General features: G+C 38.3%; 1 protein-coding gene across 1 annotated transcript in view; it reads left to right on the forward strand.

The window, feature by feature from the left end:
- Nucleotides 1-26,167, forward strand: part of TGFBR1 (transforming growth factor beta receptor 1) — a 32,930-nt gene that overhangs the window by 1,176 nt on the left and 5,587 nt on the right. The window contains exons 2-8 of the mRNA XM_071736259.1: nt 4,482-4,733; nt 5,115-5,357; nt 10,674-10,904; nt 15,885-16,052; nt 16,746-16,902; nt 24,363-24,487; nt 25,131-25,261. Of these exons, the coding sequence (XP_071592360.1) occupies nt 4,482-4,733; nt 5,115-5,357; nt 10,674-10,904; nt 15,885-16,052; nt 16,746-16,902; nt 24,363-24,487; nt 25,131-25,261 (1,307 nt within the window). The remainder of the gene's footprint in view (nt 1-4,481; nt 4,734-5,114; nt 5,358-10,673; nt 10,905-15,884; nt 16,053-16,745; nt 16,903-24,362; nt 24,488-25,130; nt 25,262-26,167) is intronic.

Raw genomic sequence — 26,167 nt, forward strand, 5'->3', positions numbered from 1 at the left:
CAGGAATTCTTAATAGCATTCAGAAGTGCTATTTTTTCTTTTTTAATGTTTTGTTTGTTTGTTTGGGTTGTGGGTTTTTTTTGTTCTTTTAAAAAGGGGGGCTGTTTTGATACTTGGTTACCGGTTTGGGCCATTTCTTATGATGGGGTATACAAACGCTGTAGATGTTTTACTTTGGTTTAGGTTTCTGTTTTATCTCTAGTAAGTCTAGATAACAGATAGACAAAGTCTGCATTTTGTAATTGGTCTACTTCCTAGACTAGATGGACTGTATATTGCTTTGGGTTTTAAAGAGGAAGTGGAGAAGCATCACAACTTTCTTCTTCAGTTGTAACTTTAGGACAGCCCTCTTGCTCATCTCCCCAGAATCTTTTACTCTCTGCATATCATGATGGCCTTGCTCCTTTGTCCCTTTAAACTCTACATCTTGTGCAACCAAGAGTCTTGATTATTACTTTTCTGATGTTCCACTTTCTGGTGAAATTTCTGTTTCATAAATTGTATTTTTGATGGGAGAAGCATTACAATGTCACAAAAGGATTTAAAGTTTCTTCTGCAGCATAATACTGCTGTTGGGGGGACCTGAGAATATTCAGTTCATCTCTTTTAGATTTGTAAAACAAAGACAAATGATGAAATAAATAAAGGTGTTGATAATATAAAAAGTGTTAATTATAATGAGGCTTGTGTTGCTTTTTTTTTTTTTTTTTTTTTTTTTTTTTTTAGAGCACCCCACAGGTTTTAACTGCTGCAATATACTTTCTTAGTATCCTTTGAAATACATAATTTCAACATATGATTTCCATGGAAGTCCCTTGGCTGAAGGTGGTGTTCTGTGCTAAACTGTCTGGTTCTGCAAGATGTTAGCAAATGATATGTAGTCGGTTTTATGCAATTCTACAAACAAAAGCATTGTGTGACTTTCTTACTTCAGGCAGACATCAGATACAAAAAAGAATTTTTTTATAAACTTTTAAAAGTTAAGTAGATACTGTGTATTTAAGTCTGTGTTCTTCTTTTGTATATAGTATTAATATCTGAGCTCTTGGGAACCTGCTTGTTTTAAGTATTGTCAAGCAGTGTAGTTTTAGTGTCTCCTTTCTGTTGCCACCTTGCTTTCCAGGCTGCAGCACAAGAGTTTGATCTGTTATTAAATCAGATTGAGGTATGAGAAGTATACTGTTGAGAACCTCTGTGACATGTGTCATAGTGCACACAGAGATGCTTTTATAACTCCGTTGTCTCACTGGTGCCTGATCTGGTAGTCAGTCATAAAGCAGTGATTATGTACAATGGTCATGGTGCAGTGAGGAAATGAATGGAGAAGGCACTAAGTTATTATGGTGACCCAACTTCTGTTCTTGACTTTCTCGCTGGTTGCCTGTATAGCCTTTAGTGCATTCATTTAGTTGTCTATACTTTAATTTTCCAAGCTTTGAATCACTTCACCAGACATGACCTTTCATTAGTAGGTATACCATAAGAGCATCATGGTAGTGGTCCCATCCAAATAGTGTTATAATACTTTGGGGTTTTTTTGTGGCTTTGTTTTGTTTTGGGGGTTTTTCTGTGTTTGTTTTTTTTAAAAAAAAAAAAAAAACAAAAAAGAAACAAGTTCTGTGCTATGGAAAGCGTGGACCAAGACTTGAGGGAAAACATTAATTTTTTTTTTTTTTTTTTTTTTTTTTTTTTTTTTTTTTTTTGGTCCTCTTTGAGTTAAGTGGTTTTGAAGGAGCTTTTGTGGCAGTAGGTTCAAAGGGCCTGTTCCAAATGTATTGAAATGCATTATACTTGAGGTATATTACTACCTCCAGAAGATTAGTTTACCTTAGTGCTTGTAAATTTCTCATGACATTGTTATCAACACATCTGAGAAACATATTTGCTCATTTAAGTGCACTTAGAGACCAAAATGGTTTCTGTCTGGGTTTTTAAAATACTATAGTGTTTATCTGGTAAGAGCATGGACTACTTGGAGACAAAGCAAAAATTTACATCTCCAAAAGGACAATAGTATGACACTCTTATTTCAGATCAGTTATAAATGAAAACACTTCCTGATAGGAATGAAGTGATTTAACTACACTTGGACATGGATGTTTCCTCATCCCCCTGTGTTTATGTAGTCACAGTCTTTGTTCTTTTACACATAGATAACTGGAGGTTGAGACATGGGCAAGGATAGTTTACTGCTGTTTCCTCTTCTGGTATGGATTGTGGAAGATGCTGAATTCGTTTTCCTGTTAGTAAAATATGGAAATTCAACTCTTACCCACTGGACTGGGAAGGTCTGAAGAATTTGAAGTGGTGAGAGTAGGAGGGGAGCTGATGTGTGTCCACTAGAGAGCACTGAAAACCTGTATGCCTAGAAGCTCTGGCTGTTGAGCTGATTAGAGAGGAGGAGAGTAGCTTCTGAAGGAAGCACTCATCTTTTTATGCTGAGGAAAACATTCAGTTATGTGTGACTGTACTTGGGTCTTGCCAGGAGACAGTGGCATCAAAAGAAGTGCAAATTGTATCAAACTGCACTCCTTGGGAATTCTGTAGCAAAATAATGGGAAGCAAAATGCAAGAAGATAATGCTTTATTTAGTCATAAAACTTCACAAGATCAGGAAGATGAATACACATAACAGGGTCAACCCAAACCCCGCTTTTTACTTGAAGTAACTTGGCCTGTCTGATGACTCAGTGTAAATATATGTTACTGAATATCTGCCTCTTACTGTATTCAGATGCATGTGCAGTTATGATGCATGTGCTAAGAATATTATTTAAATAGGAAAAAAAGACTTGGATTAAGCAAGTGAAGTAAAGACCTGTTAAGGAAGCTGAAAGAAATACCAACGTGTGATTATTTTATGAAGCTTTTAATAGATTTTAAAAATACGAGACTTTCCTTACTTCTCTGATGGGGGGTGCATTGCATCTCCAAAAAGTGTACTGTTAAGCTTTATCTCTCCTTGTGCCAATTCTCATTTCATATACTTTCTAATTAACTTTTTAGTAATCTTCATACTAAAGGAATATTTTTCTAATCCCATTCACGTTCCCTTCCCTGTTTCTGACTTCATCTCCAGGCTGGTGCCTCTCTCTGAAACATGGGTTATCTTTCTGTAGTGTGTCCTAAGAACTTTATCATATCTTTTCTGTAACAGTAGAGGATGATTGGCAATAATCTGTTTTGATCTGGAATCTTGGTGGAAGGAGATGTTTGCAGAGGAAGGTGTACAACTCAGAATCAAGACTTTAGATGGAATATGCATTTGAGATTATATCAGGATTCATTTATATCCATGGTATCAAAGGACAGAGAGGGGTTGTAAAATCTGTGGCAATTAAGGTGGTTTCCTTAAACACTTAAATTGAAGAGAAATACCCAATTTCAGATTTCAGGGCATCTTTTGCATTGGCACCTATTAATCCTCATACCTTTGATGTGAGGTTGTGTATGTACCCTTGAAAGAAGCTCATTTTGAGAGAGGTTTGACTATGGCTTGGTTCATTTTTGTGTTTGGGAATGAATGTGTAAAATTTGAAATTCGTTTAAGTTTTTGTATTTTTATCTTCCTGTGTGCATGTACACAAATTGCATGCTAGTTTTTGCTCTCCACAGATGAACAAGCGGAGTCAGAGTGATTGAACCTTTTTATTGTTGCTTCTGCACTGTTTTCTGTCTGGTTTTGGTCCTGTAAATGCAGGGATGGAGGAGAAAGAACATGACCACTTCAACTTTCTAATAGCTTCTGCAGTTTTAAGAATGCAACCTGATCATCTTAGACTAGTTTGTCATTCCTGCTTCTCTGCATATCACCCTTCCTTTAATAGTAAATTGATATCTCTAGTAAACTAGGAACTTCAGTAATGTTAGGCAGTGTTTTCCTGTGGCTTTGTAAAAAACAAGTCTAAACCATATTCTGCATGTGTGAAAGGGTATGTTCTCGGGTCATTGAGCTGGTTGTTTTTTTGATTTTTTTCTAGCGAGGTGAAGCCTTGATATGCCCTTTCCTCTGTGCAAAATTGAAGTCATCAAATAGTGTATGAGGTAGTAACCTTGGGTAGCTGGCAGCATCCTATTTGTCACTTAGTAAAGGTTTGAATATAGCAGAGTTGTCTGTAATAGGGGATATGGTGTTATTAAAAAGTCTAGACTTTTAGTATGAGAAACTGTAATGGAACTTCTTCATGTGGAAGAACATCTAGGATTGCAGCCTTTCTTTATACAGCTATATACATACATAGCTGTGTAAACAGAGAATACTCCAGCTTTAAATTTGACCTGGTCATCAGGTAATTATTTTGTTGAACTGAATCATTTTGCAGTATTCTTTAGTTCTACAGTTGTATTTATGTAATCAAAAAGATTACAGGCTTTTTAGTGTTTTGAACTTTTATTTCTTTAGTCATTGAACTTGTTTCTCAACTCTGAACATGTACCAATACTTAAGTTAGTTTTTGGTGGTTTTTTTTTTCTCAATGCAGCGTTACAGTGTTACTGCCATCTATGTACAAAAGACAACTTCACATGTGTGACAGACGGCCTGTGTTTCACTTCAGTAACACGGACTGCAGACAAAGTCATACACAATAGTATGTGTATAGCAGAAACCGATCTGATTCCCCGAGACAGGCCGTTTGTTTGTGCCTTCTCCTCCAAAGATGGAGTCATTACTGTGCCTCATTGCTGTGACAGAGACCACTGCAATAAAATAGAACTTCTAATTCCAACACCAGGTAAGTTTTTGGCATATTTGATTTTTTTAAGAGATAATTCTGTAAGAGAGGAAGTTTCAGTTCTAATGTGAATTTGAAGGCTGCAAATACACCTCAGATTCTGCAAGTAAAATTTTAAGAGACCTGGAACAAAAAAAAAAATCTTCTGGATAGGGATTTTAGGGGCAGTTTTGAAGACTTCCATGCAAGTAAAATGGAAGCCGTGAGTAAGCACATAGTTGCTCTTGTTCTTTTTAATACTTATTTTGATGCTTAAATTTACTGTGCAAAAATTTTAACAAATACATTGAAATAATTTGAGGATCACTGTGTAATACAATAAATTTAGTTGCATAGAAAGAGAGACATAGTTTTACCAGTTTCTTTTGTTTTTACCGTCAGGCCCTACTCCAGGAAAACCAGCTTCTAATCTAGGACCTGTGGAATTGGCTGCTGTCATAGCTGGACCTGTCTGTTTTGTCTGCATTTCTCTGATGTTGATTCTGTATCTCTGTCATAATCGCACTGTAATTCATCATCGTGTGCCAAATGAAGAGGATCCCTCACTCGATCGTCCCTTTATATCAGAAGGAACTACTTTAAAGGATTTAATTTATGATATGACAACTTCGGGCTCAGGATCAGGTAATATCAAGCTTCTTGTAGTAATTACTTTATATTTAAGAGCCTGGTAAGGCATCCATTTTTTTTTTTAATATTGTCAAATTTTTTTAAAGTGATAATTAACTGAAGAAATTACTAGAAAAGCTATTTTTGTGTAGATTCATTCAGCATCACTGGAGATTCAGTATATGAAAATAAGATAATTAAAAGAAACAGATTGAGTTGTTGCTACTGTTCCTCAGTTCTGGAAGTACAGTGTGATATGCAGGGAGTATTACAGTCAGCTATTATAAATGTTTCGTCTGTTGGTAAGGATCAGCCATTTACCTTTTTGTTCTGTACAGTGTATCTGATATGTCATCTTCTGTAGTTTTTGAGATAATTTAAATTGAAAAATTAATATGCCTAGCGATCTGTATATTAAAAATATTTTTAATAATTTAGCCAGTTCTCTCTTTACAGATTTTTTTTTTGAAGTGGCAAATTGCCATTTACGTGTGTATAGAATGGGTGTAGTATGCAGACTCTATCTGAAAAATTTCTATCCCTTGATTTCATGAATTTTTGTTTTAGTTCTGACTAACAGATGTTACTCTGGGAAGATGAGGAGTAGTCTGTTCTCTGCATATAGTATTCACAGTCGTAATTCTGACGTAATTGCTTATAGGGTCGTGGCAGTCTGTGTTACAGAAAAACATTTTAATAGGCATTAATAGGGGATTATATGTCAGATAAATGTATAAATTCATCTCCGGTCCATGTTAAGGTGCAGGACATTAGATTGTGTACTGCAACCTCTTACCAGCCTTCTACTGTATAATCATTTCAAATAGTTAATACTGAAAATTATTGCTGCTGCTTGAAGACGTGCTGAAACATCCGTGCCTTTTCAACAAATCCGCCCTTTCAAACATCCGTGCCGTACTTTCTTCAAAGAGATATTGGTTGTGACTCAATTGTTTAATTTTACAGAAGTGAAAAAGATTCTAACAAACCCCAAACATGTGGGCTGTGTTTCTTTTCCAAGGGCAGTAACTGACAAAACTGTTTAGATTTGCATTGCTTTATCAAGTAAGTCAACAATAACTTCACAGAATAATAGAACTGCTCAGGCTGGAAAAGAGCTTGAAGATCATAGAGTCCAACCTCGTCCTAACCCTATTACCATCACAAGTTACAGAAGGCAAAGGAAGGGGAAAAGGAATATTCACAAGTCCATGGGACCCAAGAGATCTGTCTGCAGCTCCTGAGGGAAATAGTGTCTGAAGCTGCAAAGCTGCATTCCATCATGGTTGAAATGCAATGGCAGTCAGGTGAAGTTCCCACTGGCTGGATAAGGGGTAACATAACCACCACTTTCAAAAAGGGAAAAAAAGGAAAACCTGGGGAATTACAGGCCACCCAGTCTCACTTCTGTGCTCAGCAGGGTCATGGAGCATGTCCTCCTGAAGGCTGTGCTTAAGCAATTAAAAAATGTGGAGGTAGTTGGTGGCAACGAAAGGCAAATCAAATCGTACCTGACAAATTCAGTGTCCTTTTATGATGGGGTCACAGTGTCAGTGGGCAAGGGAGGGCAACTGATATCATCTACCTGTACTTGTGCAAAGCATTTTACACTGTCCCACATGACATTCTTGTCTCTAAATTGGAGAGACATGAACTTGATGGATGGACCACTCAGGGATAAAGAATTGGCTGAACAGTTGCTCACAAGGAGTAGTGGTCAATGGCTTGATGTCTAAGTGGAGACCAGTGACAAGTGGCATTCCTCAGAGTTGGTATTGGAACTGGTGCTGTTTAACACCTTTGTTTGTGACATGGATAGTGGAATTGAGTGCACCCTTAGCAAGTTTGCTGTCAATCCAACCTGAGTGCTGTGTTGGAATGAGAGGGAGAGGATGCCACCTAGAGGTACCTGTCTAAGTTCAAGAAGTGGGGCTGTATGAACTTCATGAAGTTCAGAATGGCCTAGTGGGTCAGAGCAATCCCAAGCACAGATATAAGCTGGATGGAGAATGCATTGAGAGCAGCTCTGAGGAGGACTTGGGAGTGCTGGTTGATGAGAAGGTCAATGTGAGCCAGCAGTATGCATTTGCATCCAAGAAAACCAATCATATGCTGGGCTGCATCAAAAGAAGAATGGCCAGCAGGTCAAGGGAGATGATTCTCCTCTCTACTCTGCTCTTGTGAGACCCTACCTGGAGTACTGCATCCAGTTCTGGAGTCCCCAACATAGGAAGCACATGGAGCTGTTCAGAGTCCAGAGAAGGGCCATGAAGGTGGTCAGAGGGCTGGAGCACCTTCCTATGAAGACTGTGTTGTTCAGTCTGGAGAAGACAAAGTTCTGGAGAGACCTTATAGTGGCCTCCCAGTAACTGGAAGGGGTCTACTGGGAATCTGGGGTGGGACTTATTATAAGGGCATGTAGTGATAAGGCAAGGGGCAATAGCTTTAAACTAGAGGAGGATAGATTTAAGTTAGACATTAGAAGGACATATTTTTAGTGTGAGGGTGGTGAGACAGGTGGCACAGGTGTCGTAGAGGAGTTGTGGATGCCCCCTGCCTGGTACTGTTCAAGGCCAGTTACCTTGGAACTATGTTTAGTCAATTTAAAGTACTGTCTGGGTGATAGTTCCTTTCTAACTTCTATGGGTGATCACAGCATTCCTGCCACTTTGTACATGATGGCTTTCCCATACTTTCTTTACATTTAAATTCAGGCCTGTGATAAAGTTAATGCAGACTTAGTTGTCACTTGGTCTTTCAGTTTGTTATTGGGTATCTTTGATTTTTCTTCTGCCCTTCCCTGTAGTGCTTTTGAGCCTCTCTGTGTTTTTAAAATCTGGAAGCATTCCTTCAAAATAAGCTGTTGAAAAGTGGGGAATCCCTGTTAGATGAAACTCCAGGATTCTTCCTCCGGAGCAAACAGCCCCAAACTACTGACTCTTCCCTTGCTTATTTGCACATTACACTTGAAGTTAAAGCAACATGCTGGGAAATTATTTGATTTTCAGAGCTTCAGCACACTCAGGCTTGTCTCACCAGCTATAGTATTTGAGCATTGGCTACTGATTGCTATATCAAAGGAAGAAAATGCCAAATACAGTAAAATTTGACCTACCCCTAAGGAAAGCTCTTCAATAATTTGTTTTTATGCTTGAAAGACAAAGTCATGTTCCTGTAAAATAAAACCGGATGTTTTCTTAAGAGTGATCTTTTAACTTCAGCTGCAGTGCGTTCCATGTTCTTCTGTTTGTAAGACAAGTATTAGCATTATTTAGTGTTCTGTACTTCCCTTTTATTATGACAGTAGTATAGAAGGGGCTTCAAATACTTATTTTCTGTATTGTAGGCAGTGTATGTGTTTGCAATGACTTCTATCGCTTTGTTTCAAAATTAATCAATGTTTATATAATTTCAAGGTGACCTAGCATTTTAACTGCTAATTTTATGGTGTCCTGAAATATGCCTGCAGCATTTGAATCTCATTGAAACATGTAATTTAATCCAGACTTTAGTACAGCACAACTGAGAAGACTGTACTTTTATGGAACAAACTAGGGGTGGGGAACAGGATCACTAAAGGGAGAAAAGTCGGAGCTTCTAGTTAAAATAGTGCTTAACTGTGTCAGAAATGAACTGTTTGAAAGGGATGCTTTTGGGGCAAGAAGTTTCAATAAACACAGTGGAAATGTGCAGAACAGGCATAATAATCCAGACCAAAGAGGAATTTTTTAGTCTGTTGACCCAAAGTACACTTTATGTTAGATTAATGCCAAGGGTCCAATAAAATAAAAGGGATTCTATCATTATTGGCTGTTACAGTATTCTCTGAAGAGAAGCATATAAAACAGAAGTTTATAGTTTATAAAAGATGAGCCTCCTGCTCAGATCAAAATGGAAGTAGGATTCATTTTCTGCAATGTTGAATAGTAATCTTTTATTAATTATTCAGTCTTGCCTTCTGCTATTATTGCACAATTTTTCCATGACGAACAAGACCTGAAACAACTCGAGGTTTGATGAGAGGAATTGATGAAGCATCTAAAGTAGAAGCTGTGACTTCAGCAGAAGGGTTTAAGAGAAGGATTTCAAAGTCTCTTGGAGCTGAGAATGCTTTTCAGATCACAATGCAAGTCTCTCGATATCAACAATGTATTACTATTGCTTCAGCTCACAAATGACAAAATAACTTAGTTGCAAGGAAGAATTGTCTAAGTACTTTTAGTCAGTTAAAGTGAATATAGAACTTTAAAACTTATCATTGGTTCATTGAAGAGAATGGGATTTTCTCACAGTTCATAATGCTGGTGGGTTTTTTTATTATTCCACTTCAGAGGAAGTCTTCTAGGCAGAGGTTATAAACAAGAACAAAGTTCTAGCAAATGCTTTTGTTGGGTAACTTTAGTGCTTTAGAACTTAATTCCTCATTTCTTGAATTATCCAAATCAAGTGCAAACTTCATAGAATCGTATCAGTGAATGGGTCTGGGTTGAAAGGGAACTTAAAGACCTAGTTCCAGCCCCCATTCCATGGCCAGGGACACTTCCCACTTGACCAAGTTGCTCAAAGCCCCATCCAGCCTGGCCTTGAATGCTTCTGGGGATGGGGCATCCATGACCTTCATGGGCAACATGTTCCAGTGTACCTACCCTAAATCTACCCTCTGTGAGTTTAAAGCTCTTTGTCCTATTACTAGACATCCTTATAAAAAGTCCCTTGCGAAGCTGCTCTTACCTGTCTATGGAGGGCCTCCTCTGCTAGGTTTTCCTGGTCAAGTGGCCTGTAGCAGACCCCCACTATATCACCTGCCCCTGTCTTCCTGTCAGCCCTCACCCATAAGCTCTTGGTCAGCTCCTTATTCATCCCCAAGCAGAGTTCCATGGATTCCAGCTACCCATGTAGAGTGTGACACCACATCCTCTTTGTCCCCGCCTGTGCTTCCTAAAGAACTCAAAAGAACTTTTGTGCACTTGACAGTCAGTGGTCTAAGCTAATCAGAATACAGTTAAATTATGGGAAAAAAAAAAGAACCCTTTTGTTAAACTCATTGAAGGTTTGAGGATACTTTGTTATGATATTGTAAAAAAATTTAAATGAAGCATCTACTAACTGTAGAGGTAGTTTGTAACATGATATTTCGGGGCTATTAAGGTTAAAGGTAGCATCTTACCTACATGTCTGTTAGCAGTTCACAACAAGCTGCTAAAATCTTAAGGTAGTTCAAGTGAATTCTAAGAGAAATATCTTAATGAAATATAGTTTGAATAGTTAGTCCTTATGATATGCTTATTTTGTTGGAGTGATGTTTAAGTTAATGTTGGATACTTTTTGTAGGTTTACCTTTACTTGTGCAAAGAACAATTGCAAGAACTATAGTACTTCAAGAAAGCATTGGTAAGGGTCGCTTTGGAGAAGTCTGGCGAGGGAAGTGGAGAGGAGAAGAAGTTGCTGTGAAGATCTTCTCTTCAAGAGAGGAGCGGTCATGGTTTCGTGAGGCAGAAATTTACCAAACAGTTATGCTACGGCATGAAAACATTCTTGGATTTATAGCTGCAGACAACAAAGGTGAGTGATACTGTGAAGTCATTTTGCTGATTTTGTACCCAGTCAGAATAGGGGGAGGGGAAAATAAAGTTGTAAGTTTTCCCATTAAGACTAGGAAAAAATAACTGTGTTATTAGAGGATTTCAGAGAGTGGCAGACTTCTGATAGGCTTAATGAATGAAAAAAGTACCTTTTCCTTTTTCTGGAAAACATGGCTTTGTTTAAATCTGAAAAAATACTGAGTATAATTTCAGCAATCAAGTTAAAATACTGGCTAAGTTTGGTATCAAAAAGGAGATACCTTATGTCAGCCCACACATCTGATGAATGCCTGTTGTTGTGCTTTAACCTAGTAAGATACACCAAAAGATGTCATGTCTAATTCTGTTGTTCTAATATAAAATAGAGGGTCCGTTTTTGAGGCTGAGGTATGCGAAGTTATTAATTTAGTACTCTAGTTAGAAAAAAAATTGGAAAAAGAGAATTACTAATTCCTAGTATTAAAATGGTGTACTTGTTTCCTGAAGATTTATTGTTAAATCTTTAACTATTGACTAAGGTACATTTTTTTGAGTTTGATAAGTCATGATTTCAGTCAGATGAAAGTTTCTTGGTTTTTCTTGCAGCCCGATTTAAGACAAAAATTTGGCAAAACAAAAAAAAGCACCTGAATTACTTACATTATGGAGGGAGAACTTAAAGGTTTTTCTGTTTCATTTGGTTATTTTAATCTGAAATCACAAGTTTCACCAGACATTATCTTTGACTTTGAGAAGAAATCATTAACAAAAACTTCTGTCACCTTAGGGAGGAGTTGAGAATCCACACATCCTGGGTTCTTGAAGGGCTCTAGGTTTCATGGGAAATTCCTAATTCTTTCTAAGTGTAGCTTAAAGATATTTTTAATTAGCTCTAGATTAATGTCAAGTTTCTAAATTATGTAGACCTTCAGGACTGGAACAGAACTCAAAAGGTTGTGCAGAACACTGCTTCAAGAAAGGTTTAGGTATAGTTAACTTGCTCCTAACAGATGTTTGTGCAACTTCTTAACCTCCCAGAACTTGCAAATCTCCAAGACAACTTTTTCCTGCAGCTTATTGTGCTTACCATGAGAAACTGTCGTATTTTCATGACCAAAGTTGTATCAGATACAAATGGCACCTGCAAGAGCCAGGGTTTGCTCTGCTGGACCTAATGGAGAATCTGCAGCCTGGGTTTGAAATTGTCAGTTGCCATAAAGACATAGATGAAAATTAATCTCTGCAGAAGCCTTAAGTGCTGTCTCTTAAAAGCAAAAAGGATGAATTGCAATACCTTATAGCTGTAACTTTTAACAAATCAGTGACTAAGGGTATTGGTTTTCTCCTTTGCCCCTAACTGATAGATGGCTGTCTGCAAATGCACTTGAAGGTTTTCAAAGCAATTGGCTTTCGAAAATAATTCCCTGATAGCTGGCTCAGGTTCCAGATGCAGTAGGATGAAATTCCATTTGACTTGGTCATCTTCAGGTTCATTGTAGTGTGATACGAAACTTTGACAGGCTTCTTGTGTTCATGTGCTGTACATACAAAAAAAATCCTTCATTGATATGTCATACTGTTATTTGAGGCTTTTAGGCTTTAGGGCTAGGCTCTTTTCTTGACATCTAGTTGTTGATTGGTTTATGAAAAATGGATATGGATTCTAAATCAAAGTATTTGTTCACAGCAGTAATAGCTGAAGGATTTGCATCCAGTTCTCCAGAGGGCATGCTGTTGAATGCATTCAGGAGCTATTACAGCATAGCTGGAGTGTTCAAAGTCATTAGGCTGTAAGAATCTGTATGTCTTAGACTCTGTAAAGATGACCACAGAGATACAGCAGTAGAAGGAATTCCAATTTCATATGCAATTCCAGTTTGGTGCTTGCTGAAAGCTTCTGTGATCCATGGAGAAGAACTCTCAGGAATAGGTTCTTGTGTATCCCATCATGAATGCTGAGGGCTCATCTTCTGACATGTAGTTTGTGGTATAGATGTAGGCCAGTGTCATACTGCAATTCTTTCTACTAGTAAAGTAATTAATTAGGTCTGTCTTCTTAAAGCAACTCCACAACTGCTGGAGAACATCTGGCTGGCCAATGTAGTTGTAAAATTTGGGGAGTGGTACCTTCAGGTGTAGGGTGCATGAAGAGATGAGAAGGGGTTTACAATTGTTTTACAAGATAAGTCTTGTATTGCACACTTTCAGATAACTGTATGCACTACAGTACTTTGGCATCTCCATTCCTTCTTCATTACTGAAAAGCTGTACTTCTCTAAGTGAAAGGTTTTTGTTCAGTCAGACTCCCTTACTTGGTAAGTAGATCCCCAAGAACAGTGTTAGCCAATGTGCTGTGGAGAAATAGGCAGAATTCCTTTCTCTTGAGAAAAGTAATGCTTGAGCCATTTATTCTTCTTGAAGCTCTGGCTTTAGCTGGAGAGGAAATAATTGGACTGGATGATCTTTTTAGTCTACACAGCACAAGCGGTCTTCATCAGTTTATTCAGATGACTATCTGAATGTGATAGTCAGGCTAGCTGTTTCTCTAACAAAATATCAGTCCTTTTCAAGCCACAGATAAAAGTGTTTTCCCCGACGTGTCCCTTAATATCTCATTTCTAAGAGTGTTCTAGTTATAGATCGCATCTGTATCTGATCTTGTCACTGCTTTTTCCTGATGTGTTGTTTTTTGGGGTTTTTTTCCTGTTCTGCTTCCCAAAAAAGGCTAACATATCCCACTATTTTCCTTGAAGCACCTAATTAAATGACACTAGAGGACACATGCAATTAGGAAGTTTTAATGACTTTTAAGCATTCAACCTGAAACATAAGCCTGTGGCTCAAAACTGCTGTGCTAAGCAGTTTTGTGTGTCAGGTCTTAAAACCTAGTATTTGGATTAAAACCAAGCATGTGCCATTTTTTGTTTTACTAATACCAGTGTGATAAAGTGGCATTTTTTTCTTAAATGAATTCCATTAATTAAATTTTAATTAAAACAGGATTACATATTTGATAATGTGGTTGTTATAACTGCCTTTCTTCTGGAGGCATGTTGTCTAAGGTGGATGTTGCTTGGAATTCAGTGATGTTTTTCTTAAACTGGAATCAGTCTTCTAACATCCAGTCTGAAAGCTTCTTTCCTCAGAATTTAAAATTTTGTTTCAACTTCAAAAGCAAAACCTTTTTCTTCTGAGTGATTTTGATGGTCTAAAATAGTTTCATAAATAGACGAAAGAATCATAATTAGTCTCTTAAATAGGTTTCCAAGAACATACATAAATTGTTGTAGTTTGTGAACATTATGAAATTGTTGGATATTCTTGATAATGGTGTGTGTATGAACTAAATCAGGTTAGCTTGTCATGGAAGGCTGTGCTACTGTGTATAATTACTACGGAGTGTAATTACTTTTTCTTACCTGATAATGTAAATTCTGTGATTGAAAGCTTCCTGGCAGATGCTGTTTACTGTGCTGCCAAAAATACTCAGGGTAGGTGATTAAAGATAAGCACATGTGCTTCTATAAAGATTGTTTCTGGTAGTCTATATATCAGGCATTTTGTACCTCTGACTTTCCTAGGCCAACTGTATTCTTGGAGGGCAGCAGAGGAAGATAGAGCAGGAAATTAAAAAACTCTTCTATTTGGAAACTAAAAAAATTTTCAGTATGATAGGAACTAACTTCTAAATTTGCTTCTTTCATGCCTGTTTTCATATTTATTTCTCGAGTATGCATTTTGATAACCTTTAGGGACTACTACATAATGATATTTTTTGGCTTGTTCTGAGCTATCGCACTTGTTCTTGGGAAGTAGTGGCTGTGTAATTCAGGACAGAAGTCCAAGTGAATTTTTTTTGGGTGGGATAACTAGTCTTTTAAAGACATGAAAGACCCTTCTACAGAAGTAGCTAACTTTAAAAACAGTTCTCAGATTTGCCACATGAGAGTTGTTTTTATAACAAAATAAAATTGGAAAACCTATTTGGTGGCAGGATTGTTCTTTTCTGGGTATATTTTTACTACTTAGGTTAAAAAAAAAAACAAACAAATTTTTGGCCTCTCTTGATTTGGATTCCTTTAATATTCTTTCTCTCTGTGGTTTAAACTTCAGGGTGCTTTGTGTCCACTAGTTTAATGTGAACAATTTAGTTTTTATCTATATGCCTATATCTATATCTATTTTTATTTTTATGCCTTGGGATATCTGCAAATGTGTTATGGCTTGTCTTGTTCTGTTACAGTTCATTGAAAAAATCATACAGCAAACTGGTTTTCTCATAATCAGTGTTTTTCATTCCCTTTACCCTTGTGCCTGCTAGAAACCTCAGTTTTGACCAGCAACTTAGAGGTCACCAGAGGTGGGATTTGACTTGATTTTTTTAAGTGATGTGTGATTGAAGTTTGCAAGCTTCTACTGCAGGAGGAAAAAATCTACCAGCTTCTGATAACTGGAAGTTGTCTCCCAGGCTGAGGACAGAAGATAGTTTATGGGAAGACTGAAGGAGTTATGGGTCAAAGCTTGAAAGACTTTTTTTTTTTTTTAATTGGTTGGTTGGGTTTTGTTTTTTAGTAGCCTGGACAATACTGTACTAGACCAATAGTGACAGGATTAGTTTTGTGTCATACATTCAGCACTGTTGCCTCTCCAAGCAGAAAAGTTAGGGGAAGGCAGGGCCTGGCTAAATACCTTACGTATTTCACCTAACTGTCATAGTGACATTGTCTGGTTATGTTTTGGCCACTTTTTAGTTTAAATAAAAAAATACTTGCTAAGCTGTTTACGAAGTTTTGCATGGTGGTCCCAGCCCTTACAGAGACATTTAAATGTTACAGAGATAGAATTTAAGATTTAAGAGTGTAAATGGCTTAGGTTACTTGCAAAGTATAATTTGTGCCTGATAAGCATTGTATTAAAATAACATACATGGTTTGCTGATCTTTTGTGTATCTGTGATATTCATGCCAGTGTTATTTTGCAGACAATGGTACATGGACACAGCTGTGGTTGGTGTCAGACTATCATGAACATGGATCACTCTTTGATTACCTGAACAGGTATACAGTGACAGTGGAAGGAATGATAAAACTAGCTTTGTCCACTGCTAGTGGTCTTGCTCATCTTCACATGGAAATTGTTGGCACACAAGGTAATCTTAAAACTATTCAGCCTGTCATTTTAATAATACTGGATTTTTTTAAAAATAACATATGTACTTCTTTCTGCTATAATTTTATTTTTAGAACATGCAGCCTTTTTCAGCATGTAGTTCCCTTGCCCATAGCTACTTATGAGACAAGAAAGCAGCTGAGCCCTAGCACAAAGACCAAAGTTAATCCCTTGCGGAACTGAATGAATTGAAAAATGTCTGTTTTGGCCCTGTGATAATTTCTGAACTAATACAACTTCCTGATTCAGAAGGGGTTTTTACCTTCCTTTTTATGGTATATCGAGGTTTCCTGAAGTAACAATGCTTCTTACAAAACACCTATTCAAAGGCACTAAGTAATGATGCCTGTTGTGTCTTCCCAACTTTGATTATGCTACTGGTCTATTTCTAGAGATACTAAAACCTTTTCTGTATCTAGTAGTATGTGTACACAATAATAGTTGCAGGAAGAGGTAAAGGAGCAGTAGAGTGAACTAATTCTATAGACATTTGAAGCATTTTTCTGGACACCCAGCAAGTCTGCAATAAATGGTTTTGGGAGCTACCTTGATGCACATAAAGCAGCAGAACTGGAAAGAATTCAGTAACTTCAAATAAAATCCGCACTACGTTTAAAATAATAATGATGATCTTTTTTACAAATGTGTTATTTCTATTGTTTTTACCTTGCAGGCAAACCAGCTATTGCCCACAGAGATTTGAAATCAAAAAATATATTGGTAAAAAAGAATGGAACGTGCTGCATTGCAGACCTAGGATTGGCAGTTAGGCATGATTCAGCTACAGACACGATTGATATTGCCCCAAACCACAGAGTGGGAACAAAAAGGTAAAATCATTAACATGGTGTGTCATGTGACTTTTATAATACAACACTTTTGGTTTTCTTGTCCCATATAGAAGACTTTGGTGGATACAAACACAAGCAACAGGAAAATTTAAATAATGCCAACTAGAGTTCCTAGGTGCTTCCTTGCAGGCTGAGACTTTAGACAATAAGCTTGTGCTTAAAAAGCATGTTGAATCTTGGCATCTATTTCAAGCATGTGTAAAACACTGAGCACGTGCAAAATATTTATGGTAGAGTACAAAACAAGTAGGACACTTCATGAATTACAGTTTTAGAGACTTTATTGCAGTGTCTTTATTCTTTTTGGCCTTGTGCTAATGGAAATCATAGAATCCCCATGGTTGGAAAGGACCTTGAAGATCATCAAGTCCAACTGTCAGTCCTACGAAGCCATAACCACTAAGTTGTCTCCCAAAGTGTCACATCTGCCTGTTTTTTGAATACCCCCAGGGACAGTGATTCCACGAACTCCCTGGGCAACCTGTTCCAATGCTTTACCACTCTTTCAGTGAAGAAATTTTTTCTAATATGTAATCTGAATCTCTACTTGTGCAACTTGAACCCATTTTCTCTTGACCTGAAGTGTTACTTGCAGTTCCAGTCTGGAGTGTAAGACATTGGAAGTAAAAAGCTGTGGTTTTTTTCAGTGTGAAGCCCATGTGGAAGAATATACAAGATGTAGAGACTTGGATGTGGGTTTTCCTGGGGTCATATTTTTGAGAGAAACATGAGAACTTAAAACAGCAGTCACATTTGTCAGCTAATACATAAATAGAATTATCAATAGATGAGTCAGTATAGTTCCTTTCTTTTGAAGGCCTACTACTGAATTCAGAAATGCAAGTATTCTTGTCCTTGAAAGAACTCAGAGCTGTTTAACTACGTCAACACAGGTGCAATTAAACTAACTGACTCTAATTTATCATTGCTGGACCTTCAAACAATAACAATTCAAAGCTATTCTGAAGAAAATACTAAGTTCCTTTAGCAATCTGTGCAGCTATACAGCTTACAGATAGCAGCACTAACAGTGATTCTCAGGAACAGAGTGGTGCAATCAGAGTAGCTTTTAGTCCTTTGAGGCCCAGAGGTTCACTATATGTCAAACTGAAGCTTGTGTGCCTGTCACAGAGAAACATGTGGAAGCCCAGTGATTCAGGGCTGTGCATAACTGATTTCAGAATATGCCCTAGCGGTGTTGGAGAGTGTGATTGGGGTTTTACAATGAACTAGGATGCCCCTTTAACTGTGGCTTTTTGGAAGAAAAAGCCCCCACTTTTTTAAGGTTTAGTGAACATAAGCTTTAGAATGTGTGCTGTGATCGTTATATTGCTGAAATTACTTTTTGAAGTTCTGCTGTACCAGTCTTGTGCCAAATTTAAAAAATACCACACAAATGGTCAGGTGAGATTTATTTTCTGAATTCCTACTAGATAATAAAATTCTGGGCATTGTTCCTTCTCAAAGTCTCCAGTAATCATGGGTAGTAAAAGAGGAGACTACTTCATAACTTTGCATTGCAGACTTAGCTGTATGAAGGGTACATACTATGTGTGGCTTAGTATTTTCTACTACACCTACATGCAAATCAGTTACTTCAGTCTCGTCTTTGCAGAAAGCATTATTTTAGCTGTGTCTGTAGATCCCTCTTATTCCTTCTTACATAGGTGCTACTAAATTGCTTGTTTATCTGTCTTACACCTCTTCATAAGAGTAAAGCTGCAATTCACTTTCTTGCTGCAGAGGACAGCAGCAGGACTAAGACTGTTTCCCACTTTAAAGACATTAGTTTCTTCTACCTTTTTGAAAATTGTTCATTTTCATAAAAGGCTTGGTCCCCTCTTCCTCTCTGTTTTGTATTCTTAGGTAAGTAACTGGACCTCTGGTTCATTTTTCATAGGTTCAGATCTTACCTGTTCAATGACAATTTTAACCCCTACTGATTGCCACTGCTGGTATCTCTTCTGCATATTGGAAGCTCTGTGTGTAAGTTCAGGAACACTTGCCTAAGTTTGTATTTTTTCTAATCTGTTGTAAAGGTATGTGAGTTAGGGAGCAAGCAAAACTTGCCCTTGGGTGAGCAATGTAGGTGCTGAGTCAAACTGATGATCTTTCTCTCTGTCTGAATGAATCTTTCTTTTATGTTCAGAGGTGTAGCTTTACCAGAGGGTGTGAACTATGTCCTTTTAACAGCTCAGTCTGGAACATAGAACAGGGAATGTGAACTTCAAATTGGGAAGGATTCTCTTTCTCTTTCTCTCAGGCAAGTAAAAAAAAATTGTAGTTAAAATAGGCAGTGTTTAGAAGAAATTTGGCTGTGAATTCTACCTTAACATGGGTGCTTTTCTGCAGTTAACATAAACCGAGTATGAACAGAATTCTAGCTATGCATATGCTACCCACGAGGGGCCACAGTCAGCATGTTTTGTATGGGTCCTGTTTGATGACACCAAACTTCTTATGTTATACAAGAAATGTAGGCATCTAATGGAGTTATAAAGGACTAAAGGGATGGGGGGAGGAAGAGGTCAGCAGGCACCCAAAGTTTGGCAAGACCACTCTTAACATAATTGGTATACTTTTCTGTAGGCCTGTTCTTTCATTCTTGGAGAATATTGAGCTGCAGACCTTGTTCAGAAGATCAAAGTTAGTATTTCTAGATTAGTTCTTTCCAGGACCTAAAATACTGTTTCTAAGAAGCAGTTCATTTCCAATATATAAGCTGACAAGGAGATGAATATTTTTTCCCCTTTTTTCTGATAGCTGTGAACTGGCTTATCTGCTAACCACACGAGATGACCTCACTTGCCTTTCACCTCTCTTGTTCCAGCAATAATATCTCAGGCTTCTTGAGCAGTCAGTCACCATTCTGTGTTATGGAAGCCAAAGCCAATCTAAATGCAGTAATGAAGGACCATGGTAAGAGGTCAATTTGCCAATAAGTTCAATGGAAGTCACATTTATGGGGAGGGAATTTTTTTCTTTTGAGGGTATGAGTTCAGTTCCTTTGCTACATTCCAACATCTTAAGGTCTTTCCTGTTAAAACCCATGTCCTCAGGGTGATATATGGAAGCAAACTCCTCTACTGCTTGTATAAGTGATTATGGCTGACAGTCTTGCAACGTGACTGGGGGTTTGGTTTCTGTGGATTTTTTTCCAGCAAGCACTATCACTCATCTTGTCCGCATGTGATCTTAAGCTGGATCAGTATTCTTTTTTCTAGAGCCAAAGCTTATCACAGTACTGTCCAGTACATGACGTAGTATAAGATTGATATCCAATAATGCAAAATTCAGAGAGCATTAAAACAACCTCCATCCTTCATTCTTGATTTAAAATTTTTTAATTATCAGTGACCTGAAATAATGAGCCTTGTGCATATTGAAGATTGTGACTTATGTAAACTTAACACTCTGCTTTCATTCAGTAAATACTGTCAAAGTAAACCTTACGTTCCTCTTCAGGCAGTTTTCTGCTGCTTGTACTATATGTATTATCTGTGGGGAATTTGTATGCCTGTACAGTGCTTAGGAGAACTCTCATGTCAGCAACTGTCTTTGAAGTTCTGGATGACTGGTTGCATTTTTGATCTTTTGTTGGTAGCCCTTGCTTCCTTGTATGTATATCATTTCCATAAGGCACAGTAGTGCTGAGAGAGTTCTAAAAGGACTGATCGTCCTGAAATTTGCTATTGCTATTGTTGTGTTCCAATAATCTGTGTGCTTTGATTTTTTTTTATTTTTTTTTTTTTACCAGATAACTGTTATCTCCAAAGCCCTAATGTCATTGTTTGCCTCTGTCATTAATATGTCAGCTTGAGATTGACAGGGCAATGATGTGGAGAAACACTGACCTCTGCTAAACATTATGTATTTGATTTAGCTGTCAGAGCTACACCAGACTGAGAGAGCAATAGTAGAACTGTTGTTGACTGGTACAGCAAATACCACTTGTTCTTTCCAACAACCCATGGGAATGCTGCTGTCAGTAACTCATAATATGGTTCACGCTAATGTTTTCCTTAATATTCCCACATTAGACCTGGTCACTAAACAAGGTAGCAATCATTTGGATGCCATGACCAGTTTCCTCATCCTTGTGTCTCAGTTGAAAGTCTGTCACAGATTTTTCTATTGCAGAAATGTTGATAAAGTTTTTCTTGTGAGCACAGTTGTTAATGTGTAACCCAAATGGGATTTGCTATTAACAAAAAAACCCCATGGTTTATGATGATCAGATACTTCAGAGCCTTTGTTCCCAAGGAATCCTTAGTGGTGCTTTTTTTTTAATCAGCCCTTCCTATCTGTTCCCTGTCTAGTCTTGCTAGTGGATGTTATAAGTGGCTGCTATATCTTGGCAAATTCCAGGAGCTGTAGCTTCTTCCTACCTGGCCTCTTGGGAGTCCAGCCTGGTGTGTCCAAAGGGCTGGGGCTCTGTCCGTCTTGGGTCCATGGATGTTGCTCCTCCTTTCTAACTTGTGATTGAACCAGTAGTGTCGCTGGGCAACAAAGACAAATGTAGTACTACAGAGCTGATTATACAAATTGCTGTATTCATGTGCTGTCTTCAACACCCACATAAAATACTGTTAGAACTTGTATAAAATGCATGTATAGATACTGAAGTCCCTTTCCTTCCCTTCAGCTAGTCATGACTGAATTTCATTAGTGAAAACACAAGCACTCTTCTTTAGCTTTATGTGCCTGTGCATGTTTATGAATCTGTTGACTATCAGTACAACCCTGTTAATTTCCTCTAATGTATCTAATGCCCTTTTTCTGTGCTCCACAGGTCTACTACTCACCAGCTGTGTTGGGTTAATGCAAACAGATGCATGTACTCATATGCATATATACATACATTGATTCCGTCCTATACTAACACAGTCCCTCTCCCTGTGAGACATTCCTGCCTGGGCCCCTTGCTGGCTAGACCAGCTTGAAGTTTGCTACTGAATTACATCCATTCATACCAGGTTAGGGGAAAATACAAACTTTCTGGCCCACCTATCAGCTACTGCCCAGTCAAACAGACCTTACGACCTGTGCTTCCCCACTTGAGTTACTGGTGCTGAGAAGCCCTTACCCTGCTTCTCTCATCCCAGTTCTTCTCTGTAGCTAGATGACTCTGAAGCCTGTTATTCATGGTCCCACTTCAGTGGCTGGAGGCTTCAGAGGCCCTAATTGGCTCCAATTGCTGGTGCTATGGATGGCTTCACTCTGTCTTATTGCAGTTATAGGCTCAAAATTCCTTCATGCTCTTTCCCCCACTGTAAAGAAGACCTGTGGACATGTATTCCTAGGATCTGCAGTTCCCTTTCTGTCCACATAGGCTGAGCCTCTCCTTCCCTCCAGTTGCTAGCACCCAAGGCCCAAAGACAACCTCATCCCTTGTCTGAATCTGGTTGCTAGCCTGGAATTCACTCATACCTGCCTTTGATTGCTGTCCTAGTTTGAACATGAGGAACTGAAGCAGGAGGGCTTTCAGGCTCTGAGAGGGGCAGAACACAGAGGGGTCTCTTCCCTCCCATTCCCTGCCCATACTCTCTAAGCTCAGGCAGACCCCAGCCCCTCCTCTCTTTCCCCCGCTCCTCGCTTCGCTGCTGTTCCCCTGCGCTCCTTTACCCCCAGCTCCCCACCTGCTCTCCAGAATCCACATCCATCAGGTGCTGGGAAGAGCCCTGGAGCCCCCTCCTGAATAGGCCCTGCCTCCAGGGCCCTCAGGCACCTATCCCTGCTGCCATCGAGATTGGGTTGTATATATATATTTGTATACATTTGTATTTTTGTTCTTTATCCCATGTTATTGCCTTTCCCCTGTTCTAGTGAATCTGTTTCCATTTTTTTAAAATTTCCAACTTTAAGTCTCTTGTCTTTATTCCCCTATTATCTTCCCCCTGTGAGGGTAGAGGGGAGGGGGTAATAGAGAGTAATTCTGTCTTCTGGTTTTTGGTCCACACAAACTGCTAAGCTGTGACAGTTGCTGGCATGTGGTAGTTAGAGCACAAGTGTGCATGAGTTTGAGAATGAGAGTGCATGGAAAAATAACGAGGATTTGTCATGGTTTAACACTCGGACGATAATTAACCAACCGACAGATGCTCTCTATTAATCCTACTCCCCTCCATGATTAAAAAAAGGAAAGAAGATAAGGGAGAGTGACTTATGGGTTGGAAACTAAATTGAACAGCCTTAATGAAATAGTAATGATAAAGAGAAAAAAATATTAAATATATACAGGTATATGCAAAACCCAATACCGTGTTCCTCTCCCCTTCCCCCCAGTAATACTCACGTCACCATCAAGGCTGAAGGGTAGACTGTGAAAAGTCTCAGGCTGGGTTCCTTCAGTCAGCAGCAATTGGGAGATGAAGGCAGGAGCACACAGATTCAGGAGAGAGAAGATTGTGGCCACAGGCAGACAAATGAATGGAATCTTCCCAGGATTCCAGCCAAGGAACAGAAGAAGGAAGGAAGAAAGGGTCTTGACCCTTGTCATCCCTCAAATTCATATTGAGCATGATGTGTTTGGAATGGAATGCTCCATTTAGCTAGTTTTGGTCACCTGTCATGTCTTCTTGTTCCTAAGGGGAGGTTGCAGGTGTGACGCCTTTACTCCCTTCCTCTTTCCAGAGCATAAGATGTTTTTCAGAACTGAGCAGTGGCCTTGGTTCTGCATACCTTTCTCTAGCTGTAACTATAAACAAGCATTATTAGTAACAGAAGTAGACACCAACAGAAACTTGCTGTTAATTTCAGCAAGTGCAGCAACTTAGAGGAAACTTAGCTGAAAGCAAAATGGCAAGACAGAAAATTAGTTCTCTCCTGGTATAAACCAGGACAGGATTCAATAAGGAGATGTAGGATACACTGCAGTGAACAGATGCAGGGGTTGGTCAGACAAGCATAGTGACTGGCAACTGATCATGCAGCTGGCTCCCTTGGTAACCTTTTCTACTGTCCCACTTTTGTTCCTCCTCCTAAAGTTTATTTGATATGCATTGCAGAGTCTCGCAATATCCTTTGAATATATCCAATCCCTGTGTTCCTTGTTTCCCAGTTATTAGCAGTTACAGTATCCAGAGTGTCCCTCTCTAAAGCTGTCCTGGCATTTCTAGTAGCCTATCAGTTAGCAACTGGAGGCTTTTGGTCTTTGTCATTATGTCTGTTACCCCATCAAGTCTATCAGGTTTATGGTAGCATTTGTTTATTGTTTCACATTTTACTTATTCCCCATATTCCTGTGCTTATTTCTCTTGGTTTACTTACTCTATTTGCACTGAAAGGTATTTGATTGCATTACCTTAAGGAAGCAGACTTTCCTTTATCTCATTTTCCACATAAGTATTAAATTTGGGTTTGAGCTGGTCAATAGCACTGAACTTTCTCTAAGGTTAGTATTTATGAAATTAAATGTTTCTCTTTTTTATTGCAAATAGGTACATGGCACCTGAAGTTCTAGATGATTCTATAAATATGAAACATTTTGAGTCATTCAAACGAGCAGACATCTATGCGATGGGATTAGTGTTTTGGGAAATAGCTCGGCGATGTTCGATCGGTGGTATGTGGCAATCTTTACAAAATCCTTACAGAATTATATGTAACTTAAAGAACTTCATTGAGCTTAAGTAAACAGGTTGCTCTAAAAGCAGTGCAAGCTAATACACAGTATGTCTCAGCACTTTCCAACTGTTAATCCTGTAAATGATAACTGGTTTATTCATCTTCTTTGTAATTGTTGAAGAAAATAGGAAATAACCTTGTCTGTATTAATTTTTTAAAAAAACCTTTATTTACATAGAGGAAATAAGAGGGGGATGTTCAGTGTCCTTGAGAGCAAGGAGGAAATGCCACAAGTAAGGGTTAGCTAAAGGGCGTTCAGAAAACATCCACACCTTGTTTAAAATAAAACATGCTATTATAAATCATATACTTCCAAGAAGTGTGTCACTAGTATAGCGTACTAAAGATTTTATATAGCTTCTATCATTTCCAAATATATGAATTCCAAAATGAAAAATTGTTCAAGGGAAATCCAAACACTTCTAAGGCATGATTTTTTAATTTGTCAGTCATTGTAATGTAATTTGCAATAATTAAAGCAAAAAAAGAAAACTATACTGATAACACAGTAAAAAGAATATCTAATTTAGTGTTAAGTATGTTAAATATGTTAAAATAAAGCTGTTTTCATCCTATTACAGGAATTCATGAAGATTACCAGTTGCCATACTATGACCTCGTTCCTTCTGATCCTTCTGTTGAAGAAATGAGGAAAGTTGTGTGTGAGCAGAAGTTAAGACCCAATATTCCAAACAGATGGCAGAGCTGTGAGGTATTAACTAACCTTGCTAAAACTGCTTTAATGAATATTAGAGCTTTTATTTATTTCATTCGTTCAAAAATTGTGCTTGTTGAAGGTAGAAATGTTCTAGAAGAACTTACTTAATAAAGCCCATGGGGATCAGAATGAAGTTATTACTGATCCTTGCCTACATACTAGTATTTAATTTCACAAAACAAAATAGCTAACCCTGCATGGAGGATTCTAGGATCCACTCCTGTGAAGTACAGGTGATGCTATTGTAAATTAAAGCTAGACTGAATTGCATTGGAAGAAGTTTGCAAAAAAAATATTTATTTTATTGCAAATAAATTGTGCAGCTGGGGATTGTACACCTGGATTAAATTAACTTTATTCATAGTACCTGGTATGGTGTTGTTTTTTGAATATGTTTGATAGCACACCGGTGTTTTAGCTGTTGCTGAGAAGTGCTTATACACCTTCAAGACTTTTTCAGTTTCTCACTCTGCCCCTCCTTACACTGAGTAGGCTGGGGGTGGGCAGGAGACTGAGAGGGATCACAGCTGGGACAGATGACCCAAACTGACCAAAGGGATATTTCATACAATTCAGTGTTGTGCTTGGCAGTGAAACTGGGAGAGGAGGGAGTTTACCAGGGGTTGCTGTTGCTCAGAGGCTGGCTGAGCATCAGTTGGATGGTGGCAAGCAATTGATCTTGGATCACTGGTTTGTCTTTGTTTTGGCTTGGTTTCCCCCATTTGCCTGTTAAATTCTGTGTCAGTCTACAGATTTTCTCACTTTTGCCCTCCTGGTTCTCTCCCCTATCCCACTGGTAATGGATGGAGTGGCTGTGTAGGGCTTAGCTGCCTATTGTGCTTAACCCCCAAAGGGGTAGTAAAGCTAATCAGATCTGTGCCAGTTGGTTTGTATCTAGTC

This window comes from Heliangelus exortis, chromosome 2 (assembly GCF_036169615.1).
Source record: "Heliangelus exortis chromosome 2, bHelExo1.hap1, whole genome shotgun sequence".
NCBI lineage: Eukaryota > Metazoa > Chordata > Aves > Apodiformes > Trochilidae > Heliangelus > Heliangelus exortis.